The sequence below is a fragment of the Pseudonaja textilis genome, chromosome 1 (assembly GCF_049901715.1).
Source record: "Pseudonaja textilis isolate UNSWEBS1 chromosome 1, rPseTex1.2, whole genome shotgun sequence".
In the NCBI taxonomy this organism is placed as follows: Eukaryota; Metazoa; Chordata; class Lepidosauria; order Squamata; family Elapidae; genus Pseudonaja; species Pseudonaja textilis.
Window position 1 is genome coordinate 230,090,853 of NC_141990.1, and position 19,224 is coordinate 230,110,076.

The 19,224-nt window shown below is 34.3% G+C and overlaps 1 protein-coding gene across 1 annotated transcript in view; it reads left to right on the plus strand.

Moving 5' to 3' along the window:
* The window catches only part of LOC113440199 (solute carrier family 9 member C1-like), a 97,855-nt gene that overhangs the window by 3,127 nt on the left and 75,504 nt on the right, over positions 1–19,224 (plus strand). Inside the window, exons 2-4 of the mRNA XM_087928612.1 lie at positions 3,820–3,920; positions 7,630–7,755; positions 18,904–19,069. Of these exons, the coding sequence (XP_087784738.1) occupies positions 3,820–3,920; positions 7,630–7,755; positions 18,904–19,069 (393 nt within the window). The remainder of the gene's footprint in view (positions 1–3,819; positions 3,921–7,629; positions 7,756–18,903; positions 19,070–19,224) is intronic.

Here is a 19,224-nt window from a genome sequence, read left to right on the forward strand (position 1 = left end):
TGACATTCATATAGTGCCATCAGTACTTGTGTCCTGGTATGCCATCATGCATATTTTATCATTAGCTTCCCTTCGCCACCTCTTTGGATGACCAAAAGAGAAGTAGGGAGAACCACATGTGCTGTCTTTTATGACTTGAAAGAAAGATGAAGTATAAATGCTGTGGTTAATATAGCAATTTATTGCTTTAGTGGAACAGTTTAATGTACATTTTGCTTTTGTGATACATGAATAATCTCTTCACAACTGTCAACCAAATTATATTGCCTTTCTGTAAAAATTGATGTTAAATTTTGTAAATTATGATTTTACAAAGCAGTTCTTAGGACACTGAAACTTAGTATTAGAGTGGTCTGGCCTTTCGGATGTCAGTTTTTCAAAGATCTCTATTTGTAGTACATTATACCAATGAAACTGGGACTTGGAGCTTCAGATGTAATTAGGATAATATTTGTAGACTATTAGTACAATCACTGTGTGTAATTGCAGTCACTCAGTTTGATAGCATGCAAAGTGTAAAGAGCTGACTTGCAGAGAAATAAAATGCAACTTTCTCCATGAAGAATTGCAGTAGTTCCATATTTCAGCAAAATTAATAAAAATATAGAAAATAGTTTAATAATGATTGTAGCTACAGTGTATAAGCATGCTATTTTAAAAATTAATGTAGCAGATGACTTCATTTTCTAGACAACCTTTTTAAAAACAGGCTTTCAGCACAGTTGATGGAGTGATTATGTGCCATCAGATCAATGTTGACTCTTTGTGACCAGATGGATAAATTATTTTCCATGATGATCGGTTCCTAACCTTATCTTTCAGGATTTCACGATTCATTGTGTGAATTCAGCCCTTATGGGCTGTTAAATAATATGTTAAATAATGTGTATGGTGAATCTATTGTGCTTTATACAGCAAACCATAATCCATTTCTTGGTAAAATGAGTAAATACATTCTGTGAAGATAATCTTTTAGCATGCTGAATGAATTATAATTTATGAAGTAATGCTTAATGTGAACCAGGTTTATAATAAGCCGGGTGCTTCCATATGTGGAGAGCCTGTTCGATATATGGGCCTGTGGTAGGCCTACAAAGGCTTCCTCCACCAGTTAATGAGCTGCACTTTCATTTAATTACATTGGGGAAAGCAGGATTGGTGAGGTTGTTAAGTGAGATGCTTCACAATGGCTGTCGCCACATAGACTGTAATGGGCAGACTTCATTATGGCCGTATCAAAGACTACTTGTATATGCATTATAATAATGTGACCATTGGGGACAATTTGGCAAAATAGAAAAAAATATTGCTTTCATACTTATTTTTCAAAAAAGTCAATTTAAATTTTTGCTTGTGTGCTATTACTGTATTGAGAAACTTCTGAGAAATTTTTAATACATTCATATTAGGCTTTTTCTTTATTTGCCATGAACAGACTTCAGAGTTCTTGGTTGTTTTATTTCTAGGCTTGCTAGTTATGTTTTAGTATTCAAATATAGTTATTCATTCACAAATATAAAATAAGAGCAGTAGTTTAGCTTTTTAAGTAGAAATGCAGTTTGCTTACAACTTGAACAATATTTTTTCTTCATCTCCTGTCCTGCCTTGATTCTGTAAGAAAAAGAAATCAATTAGATTTTTTTAAAAATAGAGGTTTTATAACATAAAAATAAGAGATGTAACTTATACTTTGATTCTGTGACTGTGGTAATATTTCTGAAGATAAAATTAACCTGTGGTGTTATACCTGTACTAAACAACTGCAATACACCCTGTTTCTTTTGGGGTCTATTTCAGAGAAATATTTCCTGATTCAGGAACCAAGTAACTGATTTTTTTATATGCTATTCAGATCATCATCAGATTACACGTGAAACTCGAAAAATTAGAATATTGTGCAAAAGTTCATTTATTTCAGTAATGCAGCTTAAAAGGTGAAACTAATATATGAGATAGACTCATTACATGCAAAGCAAGATAGTTCAAGCCGTGATGTATCATAATTGGGATGATTATGGCTTACAGCTCATGAAAACCCCAAATCCACAATCTCAGAAAAGTAGAATATTGTGAAAAGGTTCAAAGTGTCCCACTCTAATCAGCTAATTAAGCCATAACACCTGCAAAGAGTTCCTGAGCCTTTAAATGGTCTCTCAGTCTGGTTCAGTAGGAATCACAATCATGGGAAAGACTGCTGACCTGTCAGTTGTGCAGAAAACCATCATTGACACCCTCCATAAGGAGGGAAAGCCTCAAAAGATAATTGCACAAGAAGTTGGATGTTCCCAAAGTGCTGTATCAAAGCACATTAATAGAAAGTTATGTGGAAGGGAAAAGTGTGGAAGAAAAAGGTGCACAAGCAGCAGGAATGACCACAGCCTGGAGAGGATTGTAGGAAAAGGCCATTCAAAAGTGTTGGGGACTTTCACAAGGAGTGGACTGAGGCTGGAATCAGTGCATCAAGAGCCACCACACATAGATAGATCCTGGACATGGGCTTCAAATGTCGTATTCCTCTTATCAAGTCGTTCCTGAACAACAAACAACATCAGAAGCATCTTTACCTGGGCTAAAGAAAACCAGAACTGATCTGTTGCTCAGTGGTCCAAAGTCCTCTTTTCTGATGACAGCAACTGTTCCATCTCATTTGGAAACCAAGGGCCCAGAGTCGAGGAAGAATGGAGAGGCACACACTGCAAGATGCTTGAAATCCAGTGTGAAGTTTCCACAGTCTGTTGATTTGGGGAGCCATGTCATCTGCTGGTGTTGGTCCACTGTGCTTCATTAAGTCCAGGGTCAACGCATCCATCTACCAGGAGATTTTGGAGCACTTCATGCTTCCTTCCACAGACAAGCTTTATGGGGATGCTGACTTCATTTTCCAGCAGGACTTGGCACCTGCCCACACTGCCAAAAGCACCAAAACCTGGTTCAATGACCGTGGGATTACTGTGCTTGATTGGCCAGCAAACTCGCCTGACCTGAACCCCATAGAGAATATGTGGGTCATTGCCAAAAGAAATGTGAGAGCCATGAGACTGAACAATGCAGAAGAGCTGAAGGCCGCTACTGAAGCATCCTGGTCTTCCATAACACCTCAGCAGTGCCACAGGCTGATAGCTTCCATGCCATGCTGCATTGAGGCAGTAATTGCTGCAAAAGGGGCCCAAACCAAGAACTGAGTACATATGCATGCTTATACTTTTCAGAGTATAAGATATTGTTCTATGTACAATCCTTGTTTTATTGATTGCATGTAATATTCTAATTGTCTGAGATTGTGGATGTGGGGTTTTCATGAGCTGTAAGCCATAATCATCTCAATTATGACAAAACATGGCTTGAACTATCTTGCTTTGCATGTAATGAGTCTATCTCATATATTAGGTTCACCTTTTAAGTTGCATTACTGAAATAAATGAACTTTTGCATGATATTCTAATTTTTTGAGTTTCACCTGTAGTTTCCAATGCCATGTGAGGTGAAATGGCTAAATACTCGAGATATCTTGTTGATAGCATCTTTATTGTATAAAACTTTCTGATTCATTGGCACCAAGCAAAAACTTTTCCAAGCTGTTTTTTTTATTTTATTTTATTTCATTTCGTTGCAGCTTAGACTGTATTAGTGCTTCTTTGGTATTGTTTAACTGCACTAATTACATCTTTGTTAGTTCAATTAGCTAAGAAAGCTTAAAATGTATTTGAATGTTACATATGAATTATTGCTGATTCAAAAATGCTATACTCATTTAAAACATAGATACTGCCTTAAGATTCAGCACAAAATTACATGTTTAATCGTAATATTTTCTTTCAGCCTTATTACGAACTATTTTGAAGGAAACAAAAATCCCTATTCTTGTAATTATATTCCTGGTTGGACTTATTCTTGGAATAGTAGCCCATTTTTCACAAAAGGTACAGTATTAAGATAGTAGTATATAGAGAGCCAGGGAATATATCTTATTACAGTTTATAGATAGGCATTCGAGATTAATCTATATTAGGTTGGGATGGCAAAAGGACAAAGGAAATTCAGACTCCTAACAAATAGGTTCCTACTCCCAGAAGATATTGGAAACTATTCCTGTGAATCCGTTGTTCTAGAATCTGTGGGTTCAATGAATTTAAAACATAGACCTGTCTCATCATTGTTTTACTGAAGTTGATTTAAAGAAACCAAGTGTAGGATTGGTTAAGTTTATTGAATTCCATTTATTATAGAAACTTTAGATTTAAATAATTGATTATATTGGGATAAGTGGGAAAATGATTTCTCATCTGATGAAAAATATACCCTGGGATAATAGGATTTATTTAAAAATATTAGGACATAGAATGAATAGTACATCTTTATTATCTTATCGGTCACTTATTCCTGTTAATCTTTGGAGAAGATTTGATTTCCTAATATTGGCATGGTAATTTCCCCAAGTTCCAGAAGAACATAGCAAGCTTATAAAAAGCTACAGTGAAGCAAGTGTTCGGTCACCCCCTCTCCTACACTAATACTTGTCTTAGAATTCATAACACATGTTCTTCAGTCTTAGTAATATTAATTGCTAAAGTTTACATGAATATATTGAGCTTAAATGGATTCTGGAGGATAGTAATATATTAGGAAATAAGTGTGTTGATGGGGAAGGAGGCTTTAGTGACTGATAAATAAGGGTACCTTCCCCAACTTAAAGGTCAGTACTGTTGAAACCCTTTCTATTTATCCAGTTTCCTATGTTATCAACTCTGAATTATATATAATGCAGCTTTTTTTTTTAAGAACAAGTTTTATTGATTTTTAAAGACAAACAAAACATAAAACATAAAGTATAAAACCTCCTTTCTAAGAATTACTTATAAATTTTAACAAAGCAAATAAAGCATTATTTTTTAAGACATAGTTCCACATTATCACATTTCCATTTACACATATATATCTTTTCCAAATTTCTCATTATTTCTCCCTTCACTTTTATTCAATTATATTTCTTTCTACCAAGGTTTTATTAATTCTCAATCAATCATAAGCACACAAAATACATAACATAAACAAGACATAAAAAAAAATAAAACCTCCTTAATTGTCATTTATACATGACTTTTCCAAATTTCTCTCCCTTTAATTTTATTCTTCCAAGGTTTTATTAATTCACAATCAAACATAACTAACCAAAACACAGAACATAAAACATAAGACTTCTTTTGAAAAGAGGCTTAGCCCCGGGTTACATCTTTTCTAACAGACCTAAATCAAATTCATGCTCACCTTATATACCATTCATATCTTATTAACCATTTTATATTTTCTATATAACTTCTGCCATCTTTTCACTCTCTTAATTATGTTTTATTTATTTTATCTTATTTCAAAATCATTATGCTTGTATCTTTTGTCCGTTCTTTTCCAATCATCTATTTATCTCTTCTCTTTAACAAAGAATTTTCCCTGTAATCACTTTTAAAGTGTGACGCCTTCCCCTAAAGTAAAACTTAAAATAATACATAATTTCCATCCTGATTCTGCATAGTACATTCTACATATTACATCTTAAAATAAAAGAATAATAAACTTATAGTATAGTTAAATATATAATTTCCATTCTAATTCTAATTCTGATTAGTACATTATTTTAGAATAAGAAAATAAAATACTAAGTTTATAATAACATTAAGACAATAACAAATTAAACTATAACTAAACATTAATCATTTTACACATTCTCCTTAATATTTTATTAAATATTGAAATCTATCATTATTAAACATGATTATTATTAATTATTAATCATTATTAGCTCTATAACAATTTCACTTCTCCACTAATGGTCCCTCCCTCCCAGTCCTCCTTTAGAGTCTAAACAGAAATGCCCAGGAATCTGCAATGAATAAATTAAAACCTACTCTAGATCCTGTGAGCCCAAAAATTACAGGATGGGTATATCATTTTAATTTGCCAATTTGAGGCATTTGATCAGACATACTAAATTCTTGTTGGGATGGACAGAAGTCAAATGGATGCTGTCCAAGGTGCTGTTAAAAGAATTGTTTGCAAGAAAACAATTTCTGTGAGAAAAGAACATGCCTGTTATGCTCTATTCAAATGGCTTATTTCCACTCCTAACAGAGGGAGAGAGAAACTACCTTAAGTGGCTTCAGTTTGATTTTTTTAATGAAATATTATTCTAATAAATATTTTAATTCTAGCAACAATACATTGCATCTTCTATTTTCTTCTTTGTTCCACTTATAAATTGCATAGATTTAATGTTATACTGCAACATCTAAATTCAACAATAAATAAAACATATGTAAATATGGTTTAGGATACTGGATACCTTTTTTTAAAAAGTCTGCACTACCTATATCACCCCCCAATTTATAATGTTACTGTTTATATGTAATAAAAATGAACCACAATGCCTTCCAAAATCCTTATCTGGCTTGAGCTTAAGTAGAATTTGTGCTTCTAGCCATGGTACTTTGAATATTGGAGACTATTTCCACTTCAGCAGAAATAATGGAAAATATATTTTTTTCATAACTCTGTTACTTTTAAAATAGTATGTCTCCGCATTCCTGGCACTTGGGTGATTCTTCTACATGCGTTGTAACATTGTAACACTAAAGACACAAGAAGAAAGAACAGTTATCTGGGCTAGTCTGGCCTCTTGCCGAAAGTAAATTCTTTGTTATTAATAGCAGATACATAGGATTTAGAATGACAATGATAATGATGTGGTGTATATAGGTGGTGAAAGGTGAGTGGTCTTAAACCTCCTGTCCCAAATATTGCCTGGTTCAATACACTTTACAATTCTGCCTCCTAATTGGTATAGTGGCTTGAAGTTACTCTTGTCACCAACTTATCTTCCAGGGAGGCACCTTACCTTGAGTTTCCTCTAACCTAGCATATGAGAAAGAAGAGGATTCCACAAATTATATTTACCTTTCTGACAAGTTAAAAGGAAGAAAATGACAAAGAATAACAAAAAATTAACTCTGTAACTACCTTTCTTACCCCCGCCCCCAGCACCTTGGGAGATAAAACAGTTCCATAAGAGATAAGCACAGTATTTATTTTATTAAATTTATATGCTATATTTGAGGTGACTTGAGTGGCTTACAACATAACAAACATAATAAAACATGACACAGAGCATGCCATTATTCATTGTGAAAATGTAAATTCTATGTCTTAACATGAATAAAATTTTATTCAGAATATCTGCAGTCTGCCTGGCATATAGATGACCATCTGAAATACTTTGAACATAGTAGTAACTTGAACAAGTAGTAAAAATATGCTTCCAAATGGGAAGAATTATTGGGAAGCACCAGAATCCTATCATGTTTTTAATAACATTAGAAATATGCTATAATTTAGGACTGAGTTTTAAAAAATACTTTTAAAAATTGCAAATAGTATGGTTTCCTGAGCCCAGCTCCATATTCTGCCAAGGCACATTTTTCATTATCAATTCCCCCCCCCCCATTTTTATAACACAAAGTTACTCTTAATGAATCAATATGCAGATTATTCATTCAATCAATATTTGAAGCTAGTATATAACAAATTTTACATTATCTTTTACTAATTCTTACAATATCTTTTACTCATTTTTATTGTCAGTTGCCTTTTGTGAAAGTTATCGCAAATATAGATCCGATACTTTTTCTTCATTTATTTACACCAATCATAATATTTACAGCTGCATTTGAGATGGATTTATATATATTTCGAAAATCATTTTGGCAGGTAAGTCCAATATGTTTTTACTTTTTTTCTTTAGAAACACGATAATCAGTGATTCAACCATTTGCTATTTCTTTTCCTCAAATTTCTTCATATCCTTCCTGGGATTTATATGATTTTAGGTGTTCTGAGCCTTTTCTTTCTAGTCAGAATATGAGGCAGTTCATTAATAAGGAGCTGCAGATTCTTCACCTCTAATTTGGATGATGGAAACATCTTACCTCAATAGGAGTAACAGATAAGGCTAGAGCTTTTGTGAGGAAAACAGCATTATTGATTACAAAAAGACAAATTTCAAGGTAGTTATGCCTCCTTCCAGAATTGTGAAAAGATAAGGAGAGGAGAAGAGGTTAGTCCAGGGTGATGTCCAGTGGTGCTTCAACATTTGTGAGGAAAAGGAATTGAAGTGGAGACTGAAGCAAGATACATCAAAAGAAGTGGGGCAGTAAGACTCTTAGGATAAATTCAGCAAGAGATTAGTGCTGCAGCTGCCTAGTCATAAGAATTATTTGAATATAAAATCTGATATGTTTTAACTTTGGCTTTTCATTAGGTCTTAGCTTACATTCTTGCAGAATAATTTTCATTGCAGTTCTAAGAACAAGTTACAATTGTATTGATATATGTGCACAAGAGTATTGCAAAATACTTATTTCTTTTGCACTTGGTCAGCCCTGGTGCTATTATCTCAACAAATTGTTGACCATAGTTTAACCATAGTTTCGATTGGGAAAATGTGACAATCCTAGACCAAGCTAAGTCCAAAAATGCCAGGGAATTTCTAGAAGCCTAGCACTCTGACAAATCAGCCATTAATAGACACATAAGACTAACATTTATAGACTGCAAAAGAGATAATTAAGCAGCCCAAATAAGAAAAAAAGTCCAATACCTTTCCACCAGTAATCAGCACTCAAACCAGCATGGATTATCTCCAAGATCAACTTCAGACTAACAATCAAGTAAGTAATACTTCAATCAAGAAACTGTCAAAGCCATCAGTAAACAGCCCAACCAAAGAATCTCCACGCACATAGACATGTCATGAGAATATAAACAAAGCAAACAGCACTTCTCACTAGGATTGATGATGCTACCTAGCTAAGGGTAATGAAATGCCTACAAAAAAATAAGCAAGTTCAGAGAGCACCAAGGACCCATCAGCAAATAGTTACCCACTTGCTGGTTTAAAGTTATAAATAGGCCTAAAATTTTTTTTTTTTAAAAGGCTCTGTGATTCTGTGAGCAGGAAATGTTGGCTGAATATTACAAACTGTTATAATAGTTATCACTTTATCATGCACTGCTCTTCTGTTAATTTATTTATTCATATTTTCTTATTTTTGATTGCCTAGCCTGGAAAATTCATTTTTAATAAAATTTTAAATCATTTTTATAAATTTCAGTTTGTAATCAGTTCTTAAAACTAGCTCCAATCAAATTACTTAGTATCATTCTGTTAGTCACGGTCAGACATAGAGTGGAAATCTATACAGTATGTTCCTTTGGATTAGCTTCTTTAATTTATTTCATTTTTTTTTCCTTTTTTAATTAAAAATATTCTTTATTGAAATTCAAGATATTAAAAATTTTACAAAATATTAAAAAGATTTACAAATGTTTCTGTAGAAGAAATGTCAACATCTTTCAACATCACTTGGCAGTACCATAAATGTCATAGATACACATAATATTTGACAGTTATTTATTGTATTAGTGGTATTAATTCACAGTGCTTTGCTACTATTAATAAACAAAAATATTTCATCTTTATAGGTCAATAATTCAAGTATGAAAAGGAGTATCATGTTAATACTCTGTGTGTGTGTGTGTATGTGTGTATATATATACATACACATACACACACACACACACACACACACATAAAGTCAGGAGTAATTATAATCTATGTATTACATTTTAACATTCTGTAAGCATGGGGGGAAATGGAGTAAACATTTTTAATTGTTCAATATACGTATTTCCACATTGGAATTTATGAATCCAACATAGATATTTAATTAAGTCTCCATTTTTCTAACAGTTCCTCCTTTTCTACAACTTCTCCTTTTTCCTACCTATATACCAATTTTATTTCATTTTTTGACTTTTCTTTATCATGTTTTACTGTCTAACCATTGATACCAGATATTCCAGATTAAGTAGTATTCTGAGTCCTCTTTGTCCTTTAATTTCAATGTGGGTCTATCCATCTCTGCACAATCCAAAATTTTACGAATTATGTCATTTGACGGAGTGGTAGACATCTTCCAGGTCTGAGCTTGCGCAATTCGATAATCAAATATCGAATCTTTGGGGGATATTTCTCTTTAATGATTCCCAGGATAAATAATTCCAGCTTCGACTCCAACCTGCAGTGGGTCATTTCCTCTAGCCATGTTTGCATCCTAATTCAATATTTCTTAATTTCTGGGCATAGCCACCAGACGTGAAAAAAGGTGTCTTGTGTTTTCTTACATTTCCAACAATTTGGGTTCCATTTGGGGTAAATTTTTGCAAGCCTTAATGGTACTAAGTGCCATTGATAGAGCATTTTATATAAATTTCCTTTGTAAGCAACCGATTTTGTAATGGAAAAGTTTTTTTGCCATACGTTTTCCCAGTCATCCAATTCAATATTATGTCCAAAGTTTTTTGCCCAGGCCAACATTGGTCCTTTAACGATTTCTTCTTCTAAATCAAAATTTAACAAATATTTGTATATTTTAGATATTATTTTTTCTTCTGGTCCTAATATTTTATCTAATTGGATTGTTTTTGTTTCAAATCCGAATTTTTTATATCTCATCTGCGCTTAAAAGTATGGCCACCAATCTATAAATATTCCTTGTGTTTTTAATTCTTGAGTTGTTTTGAGTCTTTCCTTTATTATCCAAAAATTGAAAATATTTAAGTTTTTTACTGATATTTGGGTGGATCATTGCCTCCATAGTGGACAGCCAGCCTGGAATTTTGGTATAGTGTTTTTTCCTGATTTCCTCCCGAGTGTTTATCAGTGAATCTCGCAAGACATGTCTATAAAAGTAGGAGTGATTCTTATTCCTGGGGTCCCATATGAAGGCATGCCACCCTATTTGCATATCATGTCCTTCTAGTATTAAGATTCTCTTGTTTTCTAATTTAATCCAATCTTTAATCCATACTAAAGATGCTGCTTTGTAATTTGTCTTCTAATCTCTTTATCTCCCCTATTAATCTGTTGTGATTCCCCCATTTTTCTTTATTTCTTTTTGCCGTATAGGCTATTGTTATTCCTCTCAAATATGCCTTCATCGTGTCCCATAGATTTTGCAATGAGGTATGCTGTTTTTTGTTATCTTTAAAGAATAGTTCTAGTTCTTCTGAGATTTTTTGAATATATTCTTTTTCTTTTAGGATTTGTGAATTTAGCATCTTCCTGCCTCTTTGCCTCGTCTGTCCTTTCCATTTTATTTTGAACGGGTTATGGTTGGCCCAAGTGTTTGGCATTATTTCTGTTCCTTCAATTTCTTTAATTAGGTCTTCATTTACCCAGGCTATATCTATTCTAGACCAGGATTTATGCGGGTTGGAGTAGAAGGTGAATTTGGTTTCTCCTGGGTTCATTATTCTCCATAAGTCCAATAAGTTCAATTCTTCTGATATTTCAAAAAAGGTTTTTGGTAGTGTATTTCTTTTCTTTTTACATTTTTGTTCACTAGCATAGTTTTTCCAGATGTCTATTATTGCATTATAGTCTCCAATTACACATATGTTCTGATGTCCTAATTCAATAATTTTATCATGTATAGTTTTGTAAAACTATTCGGTGCATATATCCTTAGTAATACAATGCTTTTATTTCCTATAGATATTTATTATTTAGCATATTGGCAAATCAGTAATTATTGACTATGAACACTAATTATTAACAAATAGTTATTAACTGGTATTACCTATTTTCATAATATTGATTTTGGGGGGTTTATTAAGTAACTTATTGACTATTAAATTGAGGAAAAAATTCCAAAAGAAACTAATTGACCCGGATGGTAATTTGGGAGAACATCTATAAGATCTGAGGAGAACAGCATTAATTTGGGAGAACATCTATAAGATCTTAGGAGAACAGCATTAAATAATCAGAGAGATGACCAGCGTTACGACCACCAAGACGGGGAAAAAGCCTACATTGTTGGTGTCGATCTCCAGTCCGGCTACATCAAATCAGCAAACAATTGAAAAGATGCTGATTCCAGAAAAACTGAATACCACTCTTAACATGCAAATGATGCAAACTACCCTACTGACAATACAGGAAACGATCAAATTACAAGAAACTTGTCGAATAACCACATGGAGATCAAATCTGATATGGTAGTGATTAAAGCAGAACTAAAATCGGAAATGGGAGAGATGAAAGTAGAAATACACAATTTAGATGGTAAAATGGGGTCCATCCAAGAACCGATCAGGAAAAACGAGGAAAGGATAAAAAAATTAATTGAAAACAAAATGGAACAGACAGAAAAAACTAGAGGCAATAGGCCAGAAGATGTCAGGATACAACAAAGAAATGGAAGAATCTCTTATCCACCTTGAAATGGATCGGGCTTCCTTTTTCTTAAGGTTCCAGAATGTAACAGAATCAAAAAAGGAAGACCTAACAATACTGATGGCTGAACTGATGGCAGATGCCCTACAGAGTGACAGGCAAGAAATGATAAATGAAATTGATGACGTTTACAGGGTGTATATGAGGCTCCACAGACTCCCTAGATACAAGAGTTGCTTTAAGAAAAGTAAGGGACATAGTTTATAAAATTACTAGAGAGGAACCAATGATGTACAACGGAAAAGAAATAGTTGTATTGAAACAGATCCCCAGGAGAGTACATGAGCAATGGAAGGACTACCAATTTTTGGCTAACCAACTAAACAAAAAGAATATGGAACATGGAATAATAAGAAAATAAATTGATTATTTGGGAAAAGCTCAAGACTTCTATGAGCAGCTGGTTGGACCCGAAGAGGAAAGCAGAAAAGAACTGGACCTACTGACTCAAGAGAAACAACAGCAAGAGAATAGAGAGAAAGAACAAGAAAAAGGAAATAACGAGGGGATAGCTGACCTAGAAGAAGGAGTAAGAACCAGAAACCAAAGAGAAACTAGAGCAAACAGAAGACAGAGATTGGAACAGAAATAAAAATAGAACAGGGACTGAAATTCCTATCAATCAATGTGAACGGTTTAAACACACCAACAAAAAGAATAATATTATCTAAATTAGAGAAACAGAAGATGGATGTAGTGTGTCTCCAAGAAGTGCACATTAAAAACCAAGACTAGAGATGCTTACAATACAAAAAAATAGGAAAATTATAAACAACACTAGCAGAAGAAAAAAGGGGTAGCAATATACATTTAGGAAGAAATAGCATCAAAATTAGTATATAAAGACACAAAAGGGAGGACATTGATAGTGGAATTATCTATAGGAATTTATTTCATTTCTATCAGTATAAATGGTATTGGAGTGAGTTGAATTCAAGAGCTATTGACTGAAGAGATAATGTCTCCTGACAGAATCATTGAATGAGGAAATGTAAATACTGGCATCCAAATCTCAGAAGCTGCAAAAATGAACAAATCCAGCTAAATAAATTCCAGAGATTGAAATACAAAATTTCAAAAATGACATTCAGCTCATACACTAGGAATCCTCTCCCATGCCTCATAAATATCCACTTAGAATTTCTCAACCCTATGGATCAGATTTTGAAATGTAAATAGGGTGCTTTAGAAGAGAGGAATCTAATCTTTTCTCACCTTTCTGAGTGGGTTCGTACATCTTAATACATTGGGTTCCATCTCTGGAGTTCAAAGTTCAAAGATGAAGACTGTTATCTCTAGTCTTTAAGAAAAGCAGATTGCCCTCTTTGTGAGGTAGCTATTAGGTTTTTAGGATTTGTTAGAAATGTGGTGCAAGACCACACCAGTTTGCCTCTTGTTATGAAGCATATCAAAGTGAGAAGCTGTTACATTCTCTTAGCTTCACCTGGCAAGCAGTTAGTTAATTGCATTGCATTCTGTTGCAACCTCTTTTATCTTCGCAAGCCTCAGTTGGTAAGTAGTTAAATTGCTAGACAAAAAATGATTTATTCTACTCAAGATTCCAATCTAAAATAATTATAAGCATAGTATTTGCCAATTTCCATGTGATTTGCATTAATTACTAACATGCTGTACTTTTCTAATTCTACTTCCTAATTTTAGAATTAAAAGTTTACAGAGCTTGATGGCACTTTTCCTTTAGTTAAAAGGAAGGCATTTTTTTCCTCTTTGCCAAAAAGTAAATTCCCTTTTTTTAAAAATCCCAAAATGATTTATCTGCAAAGCTGGACAATAAAGTTTCTGGATCTAAACTAATAGTATAGAGGCACATGGGCATTGAAAGAAGGAAGGTCAGCCAGGAATACTTTCAGATCCAAATATAGAACTCTAGCCAAAATAATGTCTAAAGTGTCACAAAACTCTTCCCCAAACAAAAAAGTTTTTGGTAGAGGTGAGGACTACTGTTTAAAAGAAAAATTGAAAGATTTACTCCTTTGACATTAGTGCCACCTTGTGGTTCCACTTTGGATAAGCACCTTTACAAATAAGTTGAACAAATGATTTCCCTCTCCAACCCTCATCTTCTGGGGAAGTTATTCTCTTAAGCTACTCCGCCATAGAAGAAGAGAACAGAAGTCCTGCTACACAGTCTTTCACATTCATCAGAGAACTAACTACTAGGCAGGAAGTAATCCCTTCAGTTCTTGTTTCAGTAAGGCTTCCTCAGATTTTCTTGTGTGTTTCAAAAAACATTGGGCCTTCAAAGGTTCTCAAGATAGATATCCAACTTGTCAACTGGGTAGCTGATAAACCCCCACCCCCACCCCAATATATTTGTTCAAAGTAACTGAAAAATTAGAAAAGAAAAAAAAGCCAATTGAGATTGATAGAATCATGATCAGAGAATATCCTTTTTCTGTTAAATTTCTGGGGCTATATGAGTAAAGTGGATGTAGTTGAATTGGTTGACACTTATTAAAAGTGAAGGTAAGTGGAAGTGAGTTGAGATTACAGTTCAGATATCTGGTGGATTTGGGAGTTAACGGGTGTTTTGTCATAAACTTTACTTTGGATTGTAGTTTTATTTTATTGTTTTTAGAATATTTATCTTTTATAGTTTTATTGCTTTTAATGTTATAATCCACCCAGGGTTGCTTTGAAATGAGAGGGCCAGTGGTGGAATTAAGATAGAAAAGAAAGCAAGAGCAAAAGCAGGGAATTTTTAAATGTGTTACAGGAAAAATAGAGATTGCACAGTAAGGTTGCAGCATGAAGCATAGTATTAAGATAGTGCTACTGAGACAAAAGCAAACAACGTGCATGTGATAAGAGGAAATGTTGCTGAATCAGGCTGTAGTATGTAAAGCCTTATCTATAGAAGCTGATAAATGCTGGTACTGAAGGGGGAGAATCAAGGAAGAAATCTGAGAAGAGTGTCCAAAGCTGGTCTGTTATTCCATGCTGTATTATTCCACAACAGAACATAATAGGCGTGGATGTGGAATTGGATTTTTGCAGTTATCTTTCACATGTCTGAGCCTTGAAACTGCTGGGCCTGGGCAGATCTGTCAAAACAACTTGCCATTTGGCTTGGTACAATTTGAAAATTTTGTAACAATGCAATGTGTGTTATCTGATAGGATGGTCATTGATTAAGAGGACGGTCTAGGGAGATATTATTGGTGGAAACTCTTTTTGTTTATACATTGGTTTATACAATGCTGTTAGGGAGAAAAAGCTGGAAGAGTGATAGGAAGAATGGATTGTTATTCTTAGGTTTAGACTCTAGAGTAAAGAATGAAGGCTAATGTGAGAGCTGGCCTTGGGGTATGAATTAATAGGTGAGAGGATTAAGGAAATTTTGGTGTTTTGGTAAGGTTTGGGCCTATGATGGATGCTGAGTGACTTGTCAATTTCAACCTTTGTACGAACCTTTTGTTTGGATCTCAATTCTGTCTGGTTTATCTCAAATCTTGAATTTTGCATATGAGCACTGCATATTAGCTTACTTTGTGTAACTACTTGACTTTGTTTCTAACAAGTTACAAACAGGATAGCACAAAAGGAAATAACACCTTGGCTATATGAAACTGCCTTGATGTTGATGATTCTGCAATATATTATTTGAATAACAGTCTGTTAAGAAAAGGCTAATGTATGTAACACATTGAATAACATTGTTTTAAGTTAACTGTAAAGTTCCTTACCAGATTGGTTTCAAAGCGGCATTGTTCAAACAGTGTGGATGCAGGTAAGAAAAAAATTAGGCTGACTAAGATCCTTCCATTGTTACTGAAGGAGATCTTGCAATCAAGATAAAAATAATCTGGGGATTATATTTCCAGTTTAATTTTTCTCTCTCTCCTTTCTATCAGTCTTGGAAATATTATCCACGAATATATTCTAAAAGGAATAGTACGGATTGTCCTGTAATTTGAGATTGTTAAGCCAATTCTACCTAATTATATTGAACAATGTTGAAAAAGCATTATGCAATCTAAAACCATCTCTATCTATTGGACTGGACGGAATATGTGCCTACTTCTTTAAAAAGCTATCCACTGCCATAGCCGAACCTCTAAGCATAATCTTTGAAAAATATTTCAGGACCAGCTCCTTGCCAAACCTATGGTCACAAGCCACGGTCATCCCCATCTTCAAAAGGGGAGACCCCAGCCTAGTTGAAAATTACAGACCAATCTCTTTATGCTGCATCACCTGTAAAGTCATGGAATCAATTATTAACCAATCCATTATCCTCCACTTAGAGGCAAACAACCTACTCTCTAACAAACAATTTGGTTTCAGAAAAAAACTATCCTGTAATCTGCAACTCTTACACTACAACAACATGAACTATACAACTTGATCAGGGCAAAGCAATAGACGCAATCTATGTAGACTTCTGTAAAGCCTTTGATTCAGTGGTACATGACAAACTACTCCTAAAACTAAAATCTTATGGTATCTGGACACCTGCATAACTGGATAGAAGTATTCCTGTCAAACAGACAACAAATGGTCAAAATTGGGAGCGTCCTATCAAATTCTGTACCTGTCAACAGTGGTGTCCCCCAAGGCAGTGTTCTAGGACCAACTCTCTTCATACTCTACATAAATGTTCTCTGTGATCATATTAAGAGCAACTGTGTTCTCTTCGCTGATGATGTAAAGCTATTCAACACCACAGACAATATTGCTAGTCTTCAAAAAGACATTGACTATGTATCAGAATGGTCAAACAAATGACAACTTCAAATCTCAACAGATAAATACTCTGTCTTACATATTGGCAAAAAAACAAACAGAAAATAAAATACAAGCTGAATAGTCAAGACCTTGTTGATGATCCAAACTCTGTCAAGGACTTGGAGTACTCATCTCTAATGATCTTAAGTACTAGAACCCACTGTAACTACATAGCCAAAAAGGCATTAAGAGTTGTTAACCTAATCCTATGTAGCTTTTCCTCAGGTAATATCACACTACTAACTAGAGCATACAAAACATTTGCTAGACCAATACTTGAATACATCTCATCAGTCTGAATCCGCATTACGTATCTGATATTAATACAGTTGAGAAAGTCCAGAAATATTTCACAAGAGTTCTCCACTCTACTCTTTGCAGAATAATTGCTTATGCCACCAGACTTGAAATTCTAGACCTAGAAAATCTAGAACTACGCCGCCTTCGGTCTGATCTAAGTATAGTATATAAAATTATACATTGCAATGTCTTCCTGTCAATGAATACTTCAGCTTCAACCACAACAATACAAGAGCACACAACAGATACAAACTCAAGGTAAACCACATCAGACTTGATTGCAGGAAATACGACTTCAGCAACAGAGTGGTCAATGTCTGGAATACTTTTCCTAACTCTGTGGTTTCTTCCCCAAACCCCCAAAACTTTAACCTTAGACTGTCTACTATTGACCTCACCCCTTTCCTAAGAGGTCTGTAGAGGGCGTGCATAAGCGCACCAACCTGCCTACCATCACTGTCCTATTGTTTCGTATTCATATCCATTTCATGTATTCATAACCATGTTTATACTTATACCTGGTACCTAACAATCGCTTGACAAAATAAAAAAACAGAGATAATTAAGCTTACTAAAGTGCACATCTCCATATCCATATATAATACCACCATTATTTCTCTTTCTGTCAGATGCATTATGTTAATCTTAATTCTCCACAGTACTGTTGTTGTTGTTTTTCCACATATTATCCTCCTGTTGAACATTCCATACATGCAGCTGTGATGAACCAAATATGTACACCTGTTTTATATATTATAGTCTTGTATCAAATATGAATAAAAGTGTGTGAAATGTGAAGAGTTTGTGTTTATAACTTTTCTAAATGTATCACTCCCTGGTGTAAGTACAGGCAGTACTCAATGACCTTACTTGGGACCACAATTTCCATTACTAAATGAAATTGTGGTTAGGCAGAATGCCACATGACTGCACCACTTAGTGATGGCACTTCTCATTGCAGTTGTTAGGCAAGGACTGCACTGTCATTAAATGCTTCTCCTATTCTGCCATGCTTGCCTGCACTTCACTTTGTAAAGGACCAGTAGCTGCCTTGGCCACTGTACCTTTCTAGCAGCGGGAGGAAGAAGATAGGGTAGGGGGGCTCCAGGAATAGATGGGGGTAAAGGGCTGGTTAGTCAAAAGGGCAGGGATGAAGGGAGGCAGGTGAAGGGAGTTGAAACATATGCTCTGGTCATAATTGTAGGTGGGCTGCCAAGTGCTGAACTTCGATCACATGATTTGGGGGGGCGCTGCAATGGTATTACTTTGAAAACGTGACAACAATTTATTCAGTTCTATCACCTTTGAACAGTTGCTGAACTAACGTTTGTTAAGCAAGGACTACCTGTATGCAATTTACATTTTAGTTAATTTGAGAAAATCATATTTACAACTTCTGTACTTATTATCATTTAATTGCATTGTATTTAACAAATGATTTTCAAATAATATAAATGAATTATACCCATCTGAATTCCAAAAATATATGGATAAATTTTTTATTACAGGTGGTAATTCTATCAGTTCCTGGATTTTTGATGAATTGTGCTTTCCTTGGATGGATAACTTATAAAATTAATAAATACAATTGGTCTTGGGATGATAGCATGCTGTTTGGCATAATTCTTAGTACAACAGATCCTATCCTTTCTGTAGCTTCTGTAAAAAACCTTGGTGAGTAAGAAGTTCACTTTTTTATGCAGTATGAAACCTACTCCTTTTCTTCTGATGGTATCATTGCCAGAGTAATACTTGATATGATCATAAGAGTTGAAGAAGCCACAGTCAGTCCGATGAACTTCACTGATGCCTAGTATGTCAATTTTGAG